This window comes from Diabrotica virgifera, chromosome 7, assembly GCF_917563875.1.
Source record: "Diabrotica virgifera virgifera chromosome 7, PGI_DIABVI_V3a".
NCBI lineage: Eukaryota > Metazoa > Arthropoda > Insecta > Coleoptera > Chrysomelidae > Diabrotica > Diabrotica virgifera.
The window spans coordinates 120,151,926-120,174,218 of NC_065449.1; the positions used below are offsets into that span (position 1 = coordinate 120,151,926).

Sequence of the window (22,293 nt, forward strand, 5' to 3'; positions counted from 1 at the left end):
AATAAAGAAAGAACGATAATTAGAGATATAATTAAATCATTGAACGGAGTTTTGTCGAGTACCAAGATAGGGAAACAAAGAAAAATGAGAATATACAACACCATGATTAAGAGCACATTGGTATAGGGATCCGAAACATGGAGAGTAAAGGAACACCAAAAAAGTAAAATAGAAGCTACCGAGATGGACGCCCTAAGAAGAGCAAGTAGAACATCGAGACTGGACAGGGTTAGAAATGAGTAAGTAAAGCAAATAATGAATTTACAGGAAACGGTCATAGATGCATTGAGAAGAAACAATTAACGTGGTACGGACATGTTCAGAGAATGGGGGAGGAGAGACTGCTAAAGAAAATTATGAAATGGATACCTACAGAAAACAGGAAAAGAAGATAGCCAAGAGCGAAGTGGATATACAAGGAGTAAGATAATCAATGAGTGTACGAGGATTAGAAGGTGAAAATTGCAATGATAGAAGATATTGGCAACAAGGCATCAGACAGCGTCGGAGGACGTTTTGAACCCGAATTTAAATATATAAACATATAATATATATCAAAAAATCTTTAGAAAATATTTCCTCTTTGTAAACATAATGATTGTATCTTAAGTATTTAAAAAACTGCAGGTAACATTTTACTATTTCCAATAATAATGATGCTATTCTGTTAAGGTGGTTAAATAAGCAAATTAAAAATTATATACGTACCTATCAGCTTCCTTGGGAAATCGGAAAAAACTGTAGTTACAATTTTTTGAATTGTTCGTGCACATTTTCGTTGAACACCGACTAATACCAGATCGAATTTTACTCATGTTCAACTTCACAATATTAACAATTATTCACAAAACTAACTCAATTTAAGCAAAATACGGCACTGTTAATCCGTACGTTCCTACTCGACTAGCAATGGAAGAATGGTTCTCGGGCGACCAGGAAATATGCGCAGTCGCCCTGCGCGTTGAAAAATTTTACTTCCAATTTTTCGGAGAGTGGTTCTACTGTGGAACCTCTTTATACTGTGGCATAGTGCTGAATCCTTTCGTGTGATTTTATAGTCTTATATCGTCTTATAAACATTACCTGGTGGTTCGTATGACCCATCCAATCCATTTTTTTACATGGGTCCGTAGTCTAATTACTAACAGTTTAACTAATATTTTATTAATTCAATTATTAATGCTGAAATGTTTAATTAACTAGTATAATAATATTTTAAATTAATTTGATTCATGTAATTCTTATTAATTACTCAGTTCTAGAATATTGTGAACCTTGGACTGTGGAAGTTGAATTATATTATACTTGTAGCTGGCTTACCAGCTATAACCGAGTCACCGTTATTATGATATAGATGAATCGTCCTCACTTGTTTTTCTGTTTTTCTTCGAACCATTTCTTGAAAGTTAAATTAATGGTGTTCCTTAATTCTTAACCATCTTTTGCTTTCTTTATAATGTTTCATACAAACAAGGATTTCTCCTTACTATATTACATTTTTAAATTTACCGCTCTAATGCATAAGCGGTTATTTTATTTCGTCTTTTGTTGTCATTTTTGACCTCAAGAACACTTTCTTTCACGAGATGGTTCGTTGTGTTTTTTCAAACAGGGTTAAATGTCCATTTCGCCGAATGTTTTTAAATAGTGTAGAAGCCTTTTTTGTGGTAACTTTTGATACTTTTTACACTATTACTACTGCAAACTTTTATAATTATTTTAATAATGTTACCTGAAGTCGAAATTAAACTAAATTAATATTGTCCATTGCTGAAAAGTTGATATTTTGATCTTGTTAGTTTCTCGGCGAATATAAGTTTTTTACATACTTTTTTTAATTACATGTATGATAACCACATGGCTTCTTTTGCTGTTCTAAGTCTGTGTAAAATTGTAAACTGTACATAGTTTTATTATTGATTGATTCTACAACTTAACGATTCAATAGTTCATTGGTCAAGCTTTTTTACATTGTATACCTTAGACTGCTACATGTCTTTTTGAGCTAACACTGTTGTATTAACTTCTCTTTGGATGTTTGGTTTTTCATATTATTCTTTTTAGATGAACTGATGATGCTCTCTGATTAGAGAACGAAACGTCTTCGAAAAAATGGATGAAGTAGCCACCTTCTTTGTCTTATTTCTCCACCTATTGACCGAAAAACCCACCACTCTTCGAGCGATCCTTAATTTATATTGAATTAACGGTCGTACTCCTTTTCTCGATATACAGGGTGCGCCAAACCTCTGGTTTTCTTTGATTACAGCTAAACCATGGGATATACAAAAAAATGTTATAAAAAATAAATGTGTATGGAAGATGTCAACAATTTAAAATTATTTTCGATTATACGGGGTGAGTCAGAACGACGGTATGAACCAAAGTTGTGTTTTTTTTTAAACAGAACATGTTTAAAACAGAACTATAGATTTTACGTTTTTGCGGATATTTCATTAAAAAAATTTTTTGCAAAAAAAATAATTAAAATCTGGTTTTGAAAACATACACTAAAATATCAAAGATGTAATGAAAAACGTAATTAAAGATTAAAATAAAACGTATGCTAATACAGCTTAATTGAATTTAATAACTTTAAATTATGTTACAAAAATGATTTTACTTACCATACTAATAAATATAATTATGATCCATAACATAATTATTACATTAAATAAACAACTAATTTTAAAATCTATCCCAGTAATATTTCTACCCTAGTAACTTTATTGTACCAAATAATTGTTAGTTAAAGTGTATTTACGAGTAAGTTCAGTTATTAACTTTTTAATTTACCTACATCTTGAGAACGTATAGTATGCTTTGAAACAAATGAACGTTATGGAAATATAATATTATGAATTAAATAGTACCTATGTAATCGTGTCACAAAAGCTGGTAATAATTTATATGGATTTCACCCAAAACAAATGTCATATCCACCATTTCTTCAGTGAAAAAATTCATAAATATTTAAAATATAAAAAAATACAAAAATTTTAAGTACAAACGTGTTACCAGTTTTTGTGACACAAGTAGATAGTATTTTTAAATGCTTTTATTTAGTTCAATCGTTTGTTTCAAATTTTTAGACGTTACTTTGACTGCCTTTCCTTCAATGAAAATGAATGAAATTTTGCAGACATTTGCATTTGCGGGAACAATACACGAATAGTCAATAAAAAACTATTTTTTGTGTTCATTAATTGTTTAAACAAAAAAAAACGATTTTAATGGAAAATGCTTAAATTCTCTTGTGATTTACAATGTAGAAACTTGAAACTTTTACAGAGTGTAGCTAGTTATATGAACTATATATAATTTCACTTTTTACGTTAATTGTTTACGTAATGCTTCAGAAATAAACAATAAAATTTCAAATTTATCCAGTTTCTGTCCGATTTCTATCCAGTTATCAGCGAAAAAAGTTATGGCATCGCAGAGAGACGAATGCTGCCCTTGTCGTGGGCTTCGACTGTCCATAAAACGCAAGGTTGACTGTTGAGTACGCTGTCGTGAACTTAAGCCCGGAAGTGTTTGCGTAAGGACAGGATTAAAAGCCTGCATTGAGTCTGCAAATCTTACGTTGCATTCAGCCGATTGAGATCATTAAGGTATATATCCATACAAGGGTGAACCCCGCTCGGTGTAGCTGCTCAAATGGATACGGCATGCGCTCCCCTACATATTAACAGCAAAACGGTTGAATCGAAGAGTGTGAGCGCCGAGCGGCGATCACCGACGTATCCACTATGTTGAGCTGCTACACAGAACGAGGTTTAAATACCGTTGTATGGATACGTACCTTTAGACGGCTTGCGCATCGAATAACTGCATTGCGAGAAATTAACAGGGTCTACATCGTGCAATAGTAAAGGATTAAAAGAGATGGAAAGACTGCGAAAACTGTAATAAGTGTAAATAATGATTTTGATTTAAGAAATGTATGAAGAAATTACAGAAAATGTACAATGTATGTATCAAATTTGAAATATATAATTGCAAAAAATGTCTCTATCGTATACTTACATCCTTTTTTTTTAACATGACGATATATTTTAATATTTGAAAAGTGTAAGACTAAAAAGTAAAAAATAAAAAAATATGAAAAAAAAATTTTTCAGAATCGCTTTTCTTTAGTTATGAGTGACTAAAATTAAAAATATTATAAAAAATCAACTAAAAAGCAAAAAATAAAAAAATCAAACGCGAAGGATTATTCGAACAAAAGTTCGTTAAAAAAATGAAAAATTCAAACACGTTCGTTAAAGAAAAGCGTGGGGAGCGTCTTCATTGCATAAACGGTTTAAGGATAGCGCCCCACGCTTTTCTTTAACGAATGTGTTAGATTTTTTCATTTTTTTAACGAACGTTTTTTTTCGAATAATCCTTCGCGTTTGATTTTTTTTTATTTTTTGCTTTTTAGTTGATTTTTTATAATATTTTTAATTTTAGTCACTCATAACTAAAGAAAAGCGTTTCTTAAAAAAATGTTTTTCATATTTTTTTATTTATTTTAATAAATAATTTGGCAGATATATTATTTAACATTCCTTTGTTTCAAAGCATGCTTTATAAATATTATGTTCTCAAGATGTAGGTTTTAAAAGATAAATTAATTAAAATTTAACTAACAATTAATTTGTTGCAGGAAAGTTGCTGGGGTAGAAAAACTACTACCTAGGATAGATTTTAAAATTGGTTGTTCATTTAATTTAATATTTATTTAAGAATAATAATTACATTTATCAGTATGGTAAAATAATTTGTGCAACATAATTTAAAGTTATTTAATTCAAATAAATTGTACCATAATTTAGATGCCACAAACCCGACCAGTGTAAACCAACCCTATTCAAAGTGCGTCAAAAATATAAACCTCAACATCGCCACATATAATGCTCGGTCGCTCTCTACCGAAGAAAGGTTCGAAGAAATGGAGGAAGAACTTTCAAAAGTGAATTGGGATATTGTGGGTATCAGCGAAGTTAGAAAAAAAGGAGAGAATCTTATCTCACTCCCATCAGGCCATCTGTGGTACTACAAAGGAGAAGAGGAATCGACAGTCGGAGGAGTCGGCTTCTTTGTTCACAAAAGAATTGCGAACAGAATTGTGTCAATAAACCAAATATCAACAAGGGTGGTCTACTTAAACATCAAAATGAGCACCAGATATATCCTAAAGTTCATTCAAGTATACGCACCTACTACAGGCCATTCTACGTCCAAATATTCTACGAACAAATATCCTGTGCAATCAAGGAAAATCCTGGCCACTTCTTAATAATAGGCGGTGATTTCAACGCCAAAATAGGTACCAAGGAAGACCCCTCTGAAATAATATTGGGAAATTTTGGAAGCGAAGGCAGAAATGATAGAGGCAAAAAACTGTTAACTTTTCTTTTGGAAAACAATCTCTATCAAATGAACAGCTTCTTTAAAAAGAAAAAACACAGAAGATGGACCTGGGAAAGTCCAGATGGAAAAACAAGGAACGAAATCGACTATTTCTTAACAAATAAAAAAGAATTATTTAAAGACGTAAATGTGTTAAACCAGTTCAGCACAAGCAGTGATCACAGGTTAGTAAGAGCTAAAATAACGATATCGATCGAAAAGGAAAGACTCAAAATGATAAATAAGAAACACACAAAGAAATGGGTAAAACCAACTAATATTCAGGAGTTCGAAAAATATATTAATGATACATTGAAAGATACAACAACAACAGACATTAATATACTGAACAAGCAAATAATCACCACAATACAACAGGCTCAAACTAAATACTGTCCAACAAACCAAAAAGATGAAAAACTAAGTCAACCTACTAAAACCCTTATAGAACTAAGACGACAGATGAAAGGAGATACAAGTTCCAGCAAAGAAGCGCTAAATCAAATAAATAAGACTATCACAAAGTCAATAAGAAAAGACATAAGAAACTACAATGTAGAAAAAACAAAACAAGCAATAGAGCAAAATAAGAACATGAAAGTTTTGAAGAACGTAAGCGTACAAAAAGGAAAAATAGAAATCAACAAACTAAGAAACAGAACTGGAAAAGAAACTACAAACAGAGATGAAATATTAACAATAGTCGAAGAGTTCTACACAGAGTTATACAAATCAAGAAAAAAAGATGACAATGCGCAACCTCCAATTACAGTAAAAACTGGGGTATTAAATCAAGGATCGGATTTAATGCCCGATATAACAAAATCAGAAATCAAAGAGGCTCTGAAGAAAATGAAAAATAATCGAACCCCAGGTGAAGATGGAATAGTATCAGAAGCACTAAAAATTGGAGGAAATATACTACTTGAAAAAATTAAACAACTTTTCAATATCTGCCTTCACAACGCCAATATTCCAACAGACTGGAACAACGCTACTATGATTCTATTACACAAAGCAGGAGACAAAGCCAATTTAGAGAATTACAGACCGATTAGCCTCCTCAGCCATTTATATAAGTTATTTACGCGAATAATAGTTAAGAGAATGGATAGAAAGTTAGAGACTTATCAACCAAGAGAACAGGCAGGATTCCGAAAAAATTACGGAACAAATGACCATCTACAAAGTATAAAAAACCCTGATAGAGAAAGTAGTGGAATACAATAAACCCCTAGTTCTACTTTTTATCGATTTTCATAAAGCCTTTGACACAGTTGAACTTAGCAAAATATTACAGGCGCTTAAAGAATGCAGGCTAGATTATAGGTATACAAAATTATTACACAAAATATACTTACAGGCAACAACCACTGTCAAATTACATACTAACAGTAATCGCATAAAAATAGAACGGGGGGTTAGACAAGGAGACCCAATGTCACCTAAACTTTTTAATACGGTCTTAGAACATGCTTTCAAGAGTTTGGATTGGATGACAAAGGGAATAAAAATAGATGGAGAATACCTAAACAACTTACGTTTCGCCGATGATATAGTCATAGTAGCTGAGGATCTAGGTATGGCAAGAGAGATGGTACAAGAACTCGTTGTAGCTACAGAAAATGTAGGTTTAAATATAAACATCTCGAAAACAAAAATAATGACAAATTTGGTACCCAACCAGAATATCAGTATTGGTGGGAAGGAAATAGAACTCGTAGATAGATATAAATATCTGGGACATGAAATTACGATTGGCAGGGATAACCAGACTCATGAGCTGAAGAGAAGAATCGGTCTTGGGTGGGCAGCATTTGGAAAACTGAGAGAAACTTTTAAAAGTGAGTTACCCACATGTCTAAAGAGAAAGGTATTCGATCAGTGCGTCCTCCCAGTCTTGACGTACGGATCAGAAACACTTACCTTAACTAAAGCCTCGGCTACTAAACTAAGAGTCACGCAGAGAAGAATGGAGCGGTCAATGTTAGGAATAACTCTGCGAGACAAAATCAGAAACGAAGAAATCAGGAGAAGAACAAAGGTGACTGACGTCATCGAGAGGATAGCCAGGTTGAAGTGGAGATGGGCAGGACACGTAGCCAGAATGACAGATGGGCGATGGACGAAGAGGTTATTGGAATGGAGGCCAAGAGAAGACAAGAGAAGCGTCGGTCGACCGCCTACAAGATGGACTGACGACTTAAGAAAGGTAAATAAAAACTGGATGAGGGCGGCGCAGGATAGATGGGGTTGGAAACGAGGGGAGGAGGCCTATGTTCAGCAGTGGACTTTTGAGGCTGGATGATGATGATGATGGTGATGTACCATAATTTTAACTTTTCTATTTTAATTTTTTTTAGTTTAATTACGTTTTTATTTTCATCTTTGATATTTTAGTAAATCCTTCTGAAATAGGATTATAATTATTTTTTTTTGCAAAAAATTTTTTTTATAAAAAATCCGCAAAAACCTAATATTTATAGTTTTTTTTTAATATCTAAAATACGAAGTATGCTGTTATATATACCTTATACCAAAAGAAAGGTTGTAATGTTCAATACAAAATGAAGTACTAATATACAGGGTGTTCTATTAAAAAAATGAGCAAATTTTTTATTTGCAAATAGTGATCATACTGTGTATTTTATGGCTATATGTCAAAGACATTAAATTATTTAAGAATGAAACTATACTATATAGAAAAAGTTTGCCATGTCGCTTAAATTTTTATTACCTTGGGAACGTAATCCACAGCTCTATAAATATTACCATTTTTCTCAATAAAAGTGTAAATATTTCGAAAATTATTACCTTTAGAGCTATAACACCTTATACAAAATCTTCATATTTTTGAAAAATGTATTCAATAATGATTTAATATATAGGGTGTTTTATTAAAAAAAAAACACAACTTTGGTTAAAAAAAAACACAACTTTGGTTCATTGGCGAATGGATTTGTGTCCGCAGTCATATAAACCCAAATAAACAAAAAACTTTGGTTCATACCGTCATTCTGACTCACCCTGTATAATCTAAAATAATTTTAAATTGTAGACGTCTTTGATACATATTAGTTTTGTTATAAAATTTTTTTTGTATATACCATAGTTTAGCAGTAATCAAAGAAAAGCAGAGGTTTGGGGCACCCTGTAATACCCCTGTAAGTTGGAACCATAATATATGGAAAACTTTTTTATTATTAATTTTACGAAAAAAAGTTATGCTTCATAAAAACCTCTTCATGGTCTAAAACCTAAGATTCAATCATCAGATATCAAATTTTATGAATATTATACGAGGTATGTCAAAAAATATGAATTTCGCTCAAGAGTAAAGTAGCTTTATTTTTCATGATATTCAAAATTGTTATAATGAAAAGTTGTTTAGAATTATGAACTTTATTCCAATACGCAATTACATCCTTCTAGTTGTTTTTTTTTTTAATTATGGGTAACTAATATTAGTTTCAGTTATTTCAATTATGATAACTCTTTTATTATTAATATTACAAAAAAAAAACTTATTCTTTATAAAATCTTTTGTATGGTCTAAAATTTAATATACATATAACATTTTATCAATTTTATACGAGGTATGTCAAAAAATATGAATTTCAAGATGAAAGTACCTTTATAGTTCAGAAAATACCAATGAAGAGGATGTAATTACATACTGGAACATAGTTTTTAATTCTAAACAACTTTTCATGATCACATTTTACGATATTGTGAAAAATAAAGGTATTTTATTTACTCTATAGTGAAATTCATATTTTTTGATATACCTCGTATAAAATTGAATAATTTTGATATAAGATGGTTGTATATTAGGTTTTAGACCATACATAATATCTTATAAAGTATAACTTTCCTTCCTAAAAGTAATAACAAAAGAGTTATCATAATTGAAATAACTGAAAATAATGTTGGTTATTCATAATTTAAAAAAATGTTTTCAAATTTTTTTTCCAAAAAAGGATGTAATTGCATATTAGAATATAGTTCTTACTTACAAACAACTTTTCATAATAACAATTTCAATGTTATGAAAAATAAAGCTACTTTTTACTCTTGATCGAAATTAATATTTTTTGACATACCTCGTATAATATTCATAAAATTTGATATCTGATGATTGAATCTTAGGTTTTAGACCATGCAGAGCTTTTTACGAAGAATAACTTTTTTTCGTAAAATTAAGATATGGCGCCGGTTGCTATCCAGCCCGTTGAACTAAGATGTAGTTGCCTCCTGCGAATGTTTTACACTAAAACTGTATATTTTACATCATATAGCCCCGTGCAATATAGATATAGCTGCTGCCCTATATCGTACCCTAAGCTGATTCGGGGGTAGTTATTCGTCTGTATGTGTAAAGCAATTTTCCCTATCAGCCATTGGGACGCGCCGTGTCGGACTTCAAGTATTCCGTGAAGTACTGAAAGACCCCTACTTAGTTCATAGCTCCTCTTCCACGTAAGTTAGAACTGTCCCGGTTGATATAAAATACAAAGAACTCACATCATGTTACAGCTGATTGAGCGAAGTAGTCAACAAACTACTACATCGGCAAATTAATTAGCAGATCAGTATTAATTTAGTGGTATCTGTATTAGAGTCTAGTTAATTATTGTTATGTAGGGTTATCTGTTGCTTATACTGACCTGTGTCTGTTATTGTTTCATTCTTCTTCGAGTGCCATCTCCGCGACGGAGATCGGTTATCATCATAGCTATTCGAACTTTAGACACAGCTGCTCTGAAAAGTTCATTTGAGTACATCTGTACCATTCTCTCATGTTGTGCAACCACGATATTCTGCGTCTGCCTATGCTTCTTCCTCCTTGAATCTTTCTCTGCATAATCAATTGGACCAAGTGGTATCTCTCGTCACGTATGTCTGTCTGTATGTCGTCTTTTTGAGATATAATAATTTTCTGATTTTGATGTTATTTAAGATTTCCATTTCGTTATTCATCTTTCTCAGAACCTCTTTGTTTATGACGTGTTCAGTTCACGATATTTTCAGAATTCTTCTGTACACCCACAGCTCGAATGATTCTAGTTTTTTTATTGATGCCGCATTCAAGGTCAAAGCTTCCATTCCATAAAACAAAGTCAAGAAGACGTAACACCTAGCCAACGTAACTCTTAGCTCCAAGTTTATCTGTATTTGTCTGTCTTTGCAGCTGTAGGTGATAAATAGTTGGGTCTCTTCTAGCATTTTGAACAATGAAATGATCGTGCCGAGCCGTTGTTACTTTTTACTTACTTTTGGCAACTTTATCTTGATTTATTTTTAAACTTTCTTAATTCTTGCTACCTAGCATAGGCTTTTGACACAACGACCTGTGCTACGCCTACCAGTGGAGCTATCTTCGCCAGAGACATTTCTTGCTCCACAAGACCAATAATATAAGGCATATTTTCTTTTTTGAACGCAAAAGATATTTTATTTATTTTCGTTCAATTTACACTTAACGACGTTCTACACCTTCGTTGCGGGGTATGCCTCTCAGAGGAAAGGGGGGAAACTTATATGCAAGCGAAAGTTGGTAACAATGCATTTATAGCAGAATACTCAAATCATATGTTTCAGTATTGAATACTTTATAAAAATCAATTATAATAAATTACGGAAATTACGGAATAAATTACGGAATTAATTATAATAAATAAATTAAAAATAAATGGTACGGTAAACAATCCTCATTTTTTAATATGTTATTCCTTACAAAAAACCTTTAATTTAAGCACAAATAATTAAAAATCGTAAATTTGGGTCAAAAGTTATTAACTTTTTTAAGAATTACCATAAGAGCCAATGTTAAAACTTAACTTTGACCCTTAATAGTACTTAAACGGCACGGTAAAAGAATTTTTAAAAAATTAAGTCTTAGTTTTTTGAAGTAAACTATAACCTACTAAAATTTCATGCAAATCCTTAATTCTTTGCCGAAGGTGTAGAACGTCGTTAAGCAAATTATCTATAACGTACCGAGCTGTGCTATCTGATTTTTTTACTAGTTAGTTTATTTTCAATAAAAACCTTTATTTTTTGCAATATACAGGGTGTTTGGTAAAAAATAGGCCATAGCTTAACCTTAGATTCCTGAGGTTAAAATAGGCCGATTTAAGCTAACTTACCTTAGTACTAAAATTGATAATAACCGAAATACAGGGTGTCAAAGATAAACTTTTATTTTATTTATTCATGAATATTTCCTAACAGGCATGCGATAATAATACGAAATTTGGTAAACGGGGGTTTTTTGGGACGAAAAATCTAAATTCACCACCAAAAATGATGTTTTACCCAGATGACGCCACATAGACTTTTCAGCGCTCATTTAATAGGTTTAATTTTTTTTATTACCCACTCTATATACTTTTTGAATCAAAACTTGTATTCTACTGATATTTTTACACTACATTCATCTCGCTAAACTCAACCGTTTTCTAGATAAACGCATTTTAAATCTGCAAGGCAACATAATTTTTTTCATAATATCATTATAGTTACCCCCGAGTAATAACTTAAAAATAAAAATTTTATAAAAATTTAACGCAATTTTCTTCAAAGATAGTTTGCGACGCAATGATATACATAAATATGAGAACTATCACAATTATTATGGTGTCACGTCTATTTTTCGGGTTATCTCGAAAAAAATTGAGTTTAACGAGATGAATGCAGTATACCTTTTTTAAGTACAAATATTTAGAGAGGAAAAATTTTGATTCAAAAATTATGTAGAGTGGGGGATAAAAAAAATTGAACATATTAAATGAGCGCTGAAAGACGTATGTGGCACCCTCTGGGTAATACATAATATATCATTTTTGGTAACAAATTTAGATTTCTCATTCAAAAAAACTCCCGCATTCCAAATTTCGTGTTATTATCCCATGCCTCTCAGGAAATATTCAAGAATAAATAAAATAAAAGTTTAATTTTGACGATTATTTCGGTTATTATCAACTTTCATACTAAGGTAAATTATTGTAGTAAAGAAAAGAGAGACGTTCTCACAAACAATTTACTTTACCACTGACCACCGGTTTCGCTGTTTACAATTTATACAGGATCATCAGGTCCGGTTAAAGTAAAATCAAATGCTACAAACAACAAAAAAAAACCAGAGTAAGTTAGGTGGTCTGGTTTAAATAAAATTTAATGATACAGCCAATATCAAAGTACATATGTTCATGCATGTACATGAATACCCACATGTATGTGCGCATGGTGTACAATCCTCATACTCACAAACATGCACGCATTTATGTGCAGTGGCAAGCAAAAGTATGTCAAGTATAAGATATATACTTACTTTCCCGTATAAGGGAAGAATGTAGTAGTATTCAATATCATACTTTTCTGTGCACTTTTCTAGAGGGATGGTTGGTGAAGGGAAAGATTTCAATGTAATATATTAACTAAACATCGGTGGGCTCTTGAGGGGTTTAGTAGGGAAATACGACATTATACCGATAGTCTAATTTTTTAGTTATATATAGTGATGCTATTTTAATTTAATTATATATGGTGATGTTATTTTAATTATTAATGTAGCTTTTAATTATACATGATAGTTAGTAACTACATATAAATAATATAAATATATAAACTACGTATATTATATAAATTGGTAAACATTACCGGCATTATTTCTAACCAAATTATATACAATACAAATAAACTAATTTTATTTAATTTCATTATTAGATGATAACTTTTTGTCTACTTTAAATTTCAGGCTGCCTTTTAGCCTCATCATGTATGGCTCTTTCCACTTTTTGTCCATCTATACCAATAATGATGGTAATTTATGGTGTCTTGGGTGGTACTGGATATAGTTTTATATATTTACCAGCAGTGGTGATGGTTGGATATTATTTCGAGTCAAAACGATCTTTGGCAACTGGTATAGCAGTTTGTGGAACAGGTGTGGGAGCATTCGCTTTTGCTCCTTTGGTAAATTTTTTGGTTAACTCATATGGATGGAAAAAAACTAACTTATTTCTGGCAGGAATTACATTGGCATGTGCACTTTTTGGGGCATTAATGAAACCTTTAACGTACGAAGAAGTGACAGAAGAAGTCGTTCAGCAGGTCCCTGCAAAACCAGGTGTTATGAGAACCCGAACGAGTGAGGTATTTATTATTTTAGTTGTTAAATTTCGCCATTTTAAAATTATTGCATTATTATCGCCTTACCCACTATGTGGTAAAAAGGTTTTTTTTTTGAAAATATATATATTATTTAACCAAGAATGTACCTATATGTACCATTTATGTCTAAAAATGTAATAATTTCTTGATTTACTACTTTCGTAATATCTCCCTTAGACCAGGGCGCAACTGTAAAAATATTAGTACATTTGGATGTTGAGAGGTGACTCATATTTTTTTGCAGAAATTGCTTGAAAATAACTCATATAATAATATTTGAGTTATCCTTCCTCTCAAGAAGGTCCGGAACGTTGTTTAAATAATCAAAATGGCAAAAATGAAGAAAAAATTCGATATTTTTCTTCGTTTCTTGACTATAACTTTAAAAGTATTCATTTGCAAGAAAAGATGTACTGACAAAAAAGTTGCGTAATTAAATTTTCTACAATACAGGATTCGTCAAAAATTTTAAAAATTGTCACCCTTGTTGCAAAATAGCAATACTTGCGAAAAAACGATAAAAAAACAAGTATTCGCATTTTACGTTTTTCAACCATTTGTACTACACTTAGTACCTTCATATTTTACCCAGAAAAACTTTATGATATAAGAAAATAACGCTGTGATTTCCATTAAGATCGGTTTAATAGATTTTGCAAAATAAATTTTGCAATCCAGAATTCTCAAAAAAATTCATTTTTTCAAAATTTTGCAGGACTGAAAATAAAGGAGACAGCAGAATGAATTTTTTTACATATAGAATAATACCGTACCTTTCATTTGCAATTTGCAAAATTAAAATCGGTTAACCACTACGGCGTCAGGAATTTTTTTGAATAAACATTATTTTTTGGTGCTACGCGCAGGACAACGGATAGTTTGATCTGATTGGGCATTCCAATTACCTTTGATAATAATTGATAATTTTAATTTTTAGTACAATTCGATATAAACATATAAATTTGTTTATTGCAAAATAAAAACACATACTTTGTCCTTTGAAATAAAACTTTTTTGGCAAAAACTTTTTTTGTTCATATATTTTAAGTTAGAGAATAAAAGTTTATTGTTTTTAAACATATGCAATTGTTTAAACAATATTTCACAAACAATAATCAAATCAGTTTGATTTTTGTGGTATTAAAATATGTATTCAAATACAACAAAATATAGAGTAAGAAAATATTATATTAGATAAAGATTGGAAGAAATTTTGGTGGAAATCAACTTGTGTGAATCGAACACCGCTGTCTTGCGCGTAGCACCGAAAATTAATGTTAATTTAAAAACATTCCTGAGGCCGTGGTAGTTAATGGTTTTTAATTTTAAAAATTGCAAATGAAAGGTACAGTATTCTTCTATACGCAAAAAAAATTAAACTTGCTATCTGCCTTATTTTCAGTCCTCCAACACTTTGAAAAATGAATTTTTTCTGCTAAAGCTGGATTGCAAAATTTATTTTGCAAAATCTATTAAACCAATCTTAATGAAATTTACATTATTACTTTACTATGTCATATAGTTTTTCTGTGTAAAATACGAAGGTCGTAAGTGTAGCATAAATGGTTGAAAAACGTAAACTGCAAATGCTTGTGTTTTTATGGTTTTTCGCAATTATTGCTATTTTGCAACAAGGGTGAAGATTTTTAAAATTTTTGTCTAATCCTATATTGTAGTAAATGTAATTACGCAACTTTTACACTCGTACAACTTTTCTCGGAAGTGAATACTTTGAAAGTTATAATCAAAAAACGAAAAAAATAATCGAATTTTTCTTTAATTTTTTTACATTTTGATTATTTAAACAATGTTTCGGACATTTCTGAGTGGGAGGAAAACTGAATTATTATTATAGGAGATAATTCCAAGAAATTTCTGCAAAATAATATGAGTCACCTCTCAACGTCCATCTCAAAACAGATGCGCTCTAGACTACCTCTATATAAGATATAATTAACTATCATTCTCTTTCGTTATGAGCTTTTTGGATATAGATTGTGTTCAGTTATATCAGATCATATATATTCGGTGTGTAATTCGTTTTGAAATATTTCAGTTTTGAATTTAATTCAGATACAACTAAAAATTTTAATTTTTCATAAGACGTCCAACCCATAGATTGATATGTTTTATCGATTTGTTGAAATTCGAGGGTTTGATTATTTCCATTAACCTTTATCTTGGCTTTGAGGTATATTATTGATGGATTCGACCGTTACTCGATGGAAACTATCTGACATGGAGTTCATCTAGCAAAACACTGAAAAGTTTTGTTTTCAATATTTTCGCAAAATTTATTAAAAATTAATGTCACTGCAGCTGTTTCGGCAGAGTGCCTTTCGCTTCACTTGAGAAAGGCACTCTGTCGAAACAGGTGTAGTGACCTTCATTTTTAACCAATTTTGTGGACATATTAAAAACAAAAGTTTTCAGTGTTTTATTGTTTGATGTATATTTTTTTACTCTTTCGTTTTCCATTGAGCTACTCTTATGCGGTTTTGATTTTGTCATCATTTTGGATTTACAGAAATTTATTTTCAAAATACGTTCACTATCATGTCATTGCCTTTTTTGACATATCTTCCAATATGTACCTACTTTTTAGTACAAAAATTTATGGTTGTGGTGAAAGTCCAATTAGGTACCTACTCGTTTGTCTTAAAGAATACGAAAAAAAAAATAGTTAGGTAAAAGCTTAAGCATAGAAATCACTACAATTTTAAAATATTTTCAGATATACAGAGCCAATCGTATTGATAGGGTGAAATAAACTTTTTTTTTGTAGAACACCCTGTATATTTTTTTATTTTTGAATTTTTCTAGATGCTATCCTTCTTGAAATATAAGGTTTTGTAATGTTATACAAGACATTTAAAAAAGTAATTATGTTTTTTATTAATATCGTAGCAAAATTCACACCCTGTAAAATTGTAGTGATTTAATATCAAGAAATTATAATCAGATAATTTTTAGTGTAGTCTAATATTGTTGTTCTGAAGCTATTTCCTTGTGGCATTTTTTTAATAATTAACTGTTTAGATGGGAAATAAGCCACAATTAAATTGAAAAAAATAAAAATAAAATAAAAATTCCATTTTTATTCAGTTGCAATGCGAAGGCAAAACAATCTTATTTTTCACTTAGAATACGGAGCGCAGTGCCAGCAATCTGAATCGACGATTTTCGACTCTTTTTGGAGTCTCATCGGAGGCCAACATCGAGAGTTTATCCTCCACATCGCAACTGACGTAAATGGACTAGGTGACTAGCGTCATCTGGCAATTGAAAGATGAAGTAGTTTTCAATCCTAATAGCAACATTAATAACTACTTCATCTTTCAATTGCCAGATGACGCTAGTCACCTAGTCCATTTACGTCAGTTGCGATGTGGGGGATAAACTCTCGGTGTTGGCCACTTAGCGTATGGAGCAGCAGGCCTACGTTCTTTCCGATGAGACTCCAAAAAGAGTCGAAAATCGTCGATTCAGTCGATCAATTTTTTGAATTCCCTCTTGTCTTCTTCGCTTCAGCATCCATCTGGCTTACAAATTTTAGAAGCCTTGGAGGTGTTACCAAGAAAACGGACCAATAAGTTTTCAATTTAAAAATCTTTTGGTAATATTTTAATATTTTTAAATATTATTAATGTTGCTATTAGGACTGAAGACTACTTCATCTGAAAAAAATAATTTTATTAACGTTTCGACGCCCAAATCGGGTGTCATTCTCACAATACAAAATACTTGTCTAATATCCTCTCTCTATATCTCTCTCTAGTATTATCTTACTTTGTGGAGAATTGAGCGCTTATGCGTTTCTTGGACAAAAGTGTAAGATTGCTTGCTGGCCGGGACAGCGCATCTTCTTTTGTGTTGATCCTCTGGATAAACTGTGTACTAGTGTAAAATGAATACATTAATAATAAATATTAAAAATCTTTAAATAATTTTAACTAATACAGGATTTTGTTATTAAATAGGGAAACATCTCAACTCCGGGTGTATATAACTCTACACTTTCAATGACCAAAAGAAAAGGAAGTCTTCAACCTATGGCCAGAAAAGATGTTTTATATTCAGGATCCATTCAGAATCTCAAAGAATTTCAATCGAGAAGTTCACTTGCTGAGTATAGAAATAGCGTCCACAGTATCCAAAAACCTAAAAATCTCAAACGTGTAGGTGAGTAGATAAACTTTCTAGCACATGGTAAAGATCGTGCGTTGCAAGGCATACTAGCGTAAAATACATTTTGTTAACTTTTAACACGCGCAAATTAGGCAAATATATGCGCCAGAGCTGTCTTTTTACCAGATTAATACTTAGCCATACTTTTAACCAAACCAAATTATATGTAAATAATAATAATCACTATTTGACAATGTTTGTTGAAACATCAGACATTGAGAGGAAACAGTTGATTTGGTATAGTCAGGTTCAAAGAATGGAAGATACAAGATTGCCCAAAAAGATTATGCAGTGGGTACCACCAAACCGCAAAAAACGAGGAAGACCCAAAAAGACATGAAAGGAAGGGGTAACCAAAGCACTTCGTACAAGGGATCTTAGAGATGGTCAATGGGATGATAGAAGGACGAGGAAATTAGGCATCGGACAACGTCGAAAGACGTTCTAAAACCGATACATACATACATACAAAATCTACTATTTAAGTGGGTCTACCCCCTAATCCCGACAGCCAAAATCCCGACAGCCACAATCCCGACGGCCAAAATCCCGACAGGCCAGAATCCCGACAGGTTTGATAAGTTTCTTTTTAACATAGAATTACATTTATTTCTTGTTTTTTGTTTATGGCCATCTGTTTTTTATTTTTTGTTACTGAACAAAAGTATTTTGTATTAAATATATTAAACTAAAGTCGGAATTTTTACTTATGCGAGGATTGTTGCATGTCGGGATTTTGGCCTGTCGGGATTCTGGCGTGTCGGGATTCTGGCGTGTCGGTGTTTTGGCCATCGGGATTTTGGCTGTCGGTATTTTGGCTGTCGGGATTTTGGGCGGCACCGTATTTAAATATATGAAACACATGTCATGTTTAAATTAGTACTATAAAAGTAATAGTGTAAAAGTTTAGATTGAAACAGTTTTTTAAGTCTTTTAAGGTTCTATGTAAAGCAAGAGCAAGGTACGTATACGGTGTAGTGCATTGTATAGTAAAACAAATACATTAATCTGAACAAAATTATAAAAGAAACATTATTGAAATGTCAGAAGCTATCTGTTCCTGAGGAACGTTTTTTATCGAATCTGGCAGTGTGTAGTACAGTACGGATCCACGTTTGCCCGAGTATGTCAGTCGCTTCTAGTATCGGCTAGGCAAAGCCCGACAGACATTATTTTTTCCTTCTACCAAAGGCTTTGGTCAAACCTAGGATAAACTAGTCATACCGCGAAAAGACTGCATATCGACTTTTGACTATAATATCGATGCAATTTTACCTGCTTTAAACAAAATGTGATTTGTGTACTATAATTTTGATGCGAAATACAATTAAAAAAAGAACATAAAACATTAATTTTTTTCTTAAATAAACATTATCAATAACTCCTAGTGGACAAAAAAACTGCAATGAATTTTTCTTCCAATTATTATCGTCTATTAAAATATTTCTACAAGTATTTACGAAAATATATTTATTTTAATACTTAAACTCGTTCACAATGGTCAAAATTAATCACACACCAAATTATAATACTTTTCGCCGCAAACTTAGGATACCAATTAAAAATATCTATCGCCTTCCGCTGTGTTTATATATCATCACCACACCACCAGTCTGCCCGTATCGACTCTGTCCCAAACTATTGACCCTATAAGTAAATTAGTGACACAAGCCGATAACCGTATTAGGAATTGAGTGTAACTTCTGTCCCAAGCTGATAACCATATAAGGAAATTGGTGACTCAAGGCGACCACCGTATTAGGTATTGAGTGTGACTGCATTCGACCATGCTGATTTCACGATCGTCCTCGATCGTACAACACCTATTAAAAAAAATAATATGTCGTTTATTATTAAGAATTGCCAATTTATAGAAAGGCTCCACACTCTGCAGAATGACATAGTCTAAATCAATTCGTTTCAGATAGCTACAGCTATCCAAACAAGCTCATTTTTAAACATTTAAACATATGTTTGTCATTTTTCAGAATGACAATGTGAATACATAAATTTGTTTCGAATAGCTACGGCTATTCAAACAAAATCATTCAAGACGTTAAAATATTTGGGTGTCATTTTGCAGAATGATGAACTGAATATCCATTCAGAACATTAAAACACTTAGTTGTCATTTTTAGAATGGCAAACTGAATAAACTTGCTTCGAATAGTTACGGCTATTCAAACAAATCCATTCAGAACATTAGAATATTTTGTTGTCATTTTTCAGAATGGCGAACTAAAAATCCATTCAGAACATTAGAACAATTGGGTGTCATTTTTCAGAATGACAATTAAAATAATTTTTTTTAAATAGTTCAAGCTATTCAAACAAATTCCTTTTAAACAATAGAATGTCTTTATGTCATTCTACAGAATGACTATACTATAATGTAACTAACCTGAATAATTTTAAGATCATTGAATCTTAAATCAATTGATGTGTTCTCTAACAACAACTCCTTCATAGGAACGTCTTGTTCTTGATGAATCTACATCTTGTTTTACACGATATCTATCATAAGGTAGAACCTCAAAAATCCTGAATGGCCCTCTATACTACTCTAAAAGCTTCTTACTTTCATTGTTTGCTGGAAAACTTGTAACTTTTGTCAATACCACGTCACCAACAGCATATTTCACTGGAAGGCATCTTTTTCTATTAAACTTGTTATTTTGTTTCATTATATTTTCTTCTAATCGTTTCGCTATATCCTTTCTCAATTACGTTACATCAATAATGTCCATATCATTATCATCTATGTATTTGTCTCCATCAACTCTCAATTTGTATCCGAAAAACACTTCACTGGGAGAAGATTTAGTTATTCGGTGTTTTGTCCCGTTTATTCCTTGTTGAATGTTTTTTTTTTAAATTCTTATCTCACATATCGGACTCAAATTTTGCACCCATTGTTGCCATGGTATCCAGTAATGTTTTATTTGCCCTTTCTACTTGACCATTGCCTCTTGCCATTCCTACTGCAGTTGTAAATACTCTAATACCTCTCTCTGCCATATAATTCAAAAATTCGTTTGAAATAAAAGCTGATCCTTCACCTGATATCATTCGTTTGGTGTTACCAAATATTTTAAAAATTTCTTCTAAAGCACGAATAACTTGTTTACTTGATATATCTGGAACAGCTTCAACAAACACAAATTTAGAAAAGGCATCAATCAAAACCAAGACGTATTTATTTTGAGATTTTGTTAACACAAATAATGGACCTAAATGATCGGCATGGAGTGTATGAAACGGTCTAGCATATTTTGGAATGGAATGTAGATAGCCAGGCTTTTTTCCTCCAGTTTGTTTATGGTATAAACAGGCAAGAAAAGCCGCAATGTATTTCTTAATAAATCTTCGCATACGTGGAAACCAATACCGTTCTTATATTCTTTCAATTGTTTTATCCAACGCAAAATGTCCAATATCGTCATGATTCATTTTGACAATTTGCCAACGACAATTGTTAGGCACATACCATCTTCTACCATATTCTGTTATTATATAAACTTTGTTTCCTCTTAAATCATATTTCTTGAAAGTATCCTTATGATTTTCCTGATCTCCTGACAAAAGAATATCTTTAATTTTTTTTATTTCCGTATCTGTATCCTGTGATTCTCTTAGATAGTCGTCTTCTTGGATGAGCATCACTTTAATTTCAAGACTTTCCTCTTCTTCAGTTCTTTCAAAGTTCCTACTTAAGGCATCTACATGTTGTAGTTGTACTCCTGATTTATGTTTTATTTCCAAATAAAATCTTGTACTATGAAATGGTAATTGTAATTACTTTGAGGTCAATGATTTTTTATTGTAATCTGAATTCAGCTCTACAAATAGAAACACAAACACAATAAACACAAACCATCTTGCTATTCTTGGGATTATTGTTTGTTTTACTAATGCATTTTTAACGGAATTGCAGTCTGTTATTACAGTAAAAGATCTTCCTGCTAAATAATATCTATACCTTTCTAAAGTTTTGACAATAGCCAAAAGCTCTAGTTCAAAAGAATAATATTTCTTTTCTTCTTTTGTGGTTTGCTTGCCAAAATAGGCAATTGACTTGTCACGACCATCAACAATTTGTGTTATTATGCCTCCAAATCCTTCTCTACTTGCATCCGTGTAAACTATTATTACATGTTTTGGATTGAATATTGTTAAAATTGATTCTGAGACTATAACTTTCTTCATTTCTGTAACAATTTTGGTTTCTTCGTCTGTCCATGTTCAATTTACATATTTTTTTAGTAATGTCAATTTTGCAGTGCGTCTTGCAAAATTTGGTATGAACTTTCGAAAAAATGATATTAATCCAAGAAATTGCCTTAATTGATGCTGATTATTTGGCCAAAGAAATTTTTTTACTGACTCAATCTTATGTTTACTCGGTGAAATTTTATTAAATGAAATTTCATATCCCAATTAGGTAATTTTTGTCATTAAAAATTTTGATTTTGACATCTTTACAGTTCCAGGCCTTCCTCAATACTTTTTGAGGGAATTAAGATATCATCCAAA

At 31.6% G+C, this 22,293-nt stretch overlaps 1 protein-coding gene across 2 annotated transcripts in view; it reads left to right on the top strand.

The window, feature by feature from the left end:
- LOC114337892 (monocarboxylate transporter 14) overlaps positions 1-22,293 on the top strand; it is a 200,519-nt gene that overhangs the window by 152,922 nt on the left and 25,304 nt on the right. For both annotated transcript variants that reach the window (XM_050656776.1, XM_050656777.1), the window contains exons 3-4: positions 13,157-13,554; positions 17,553-17,754. In XM_050656776.1, the coding sequence (XP_050512733.1) occupies positions 13,157-13,554; positions 17,553-17,754 (600 nt within the window). The remainder of the gene's footprint in view (positions 1-13,156; positions 13,555-17,552; positions 17,755-22,293) is intronic.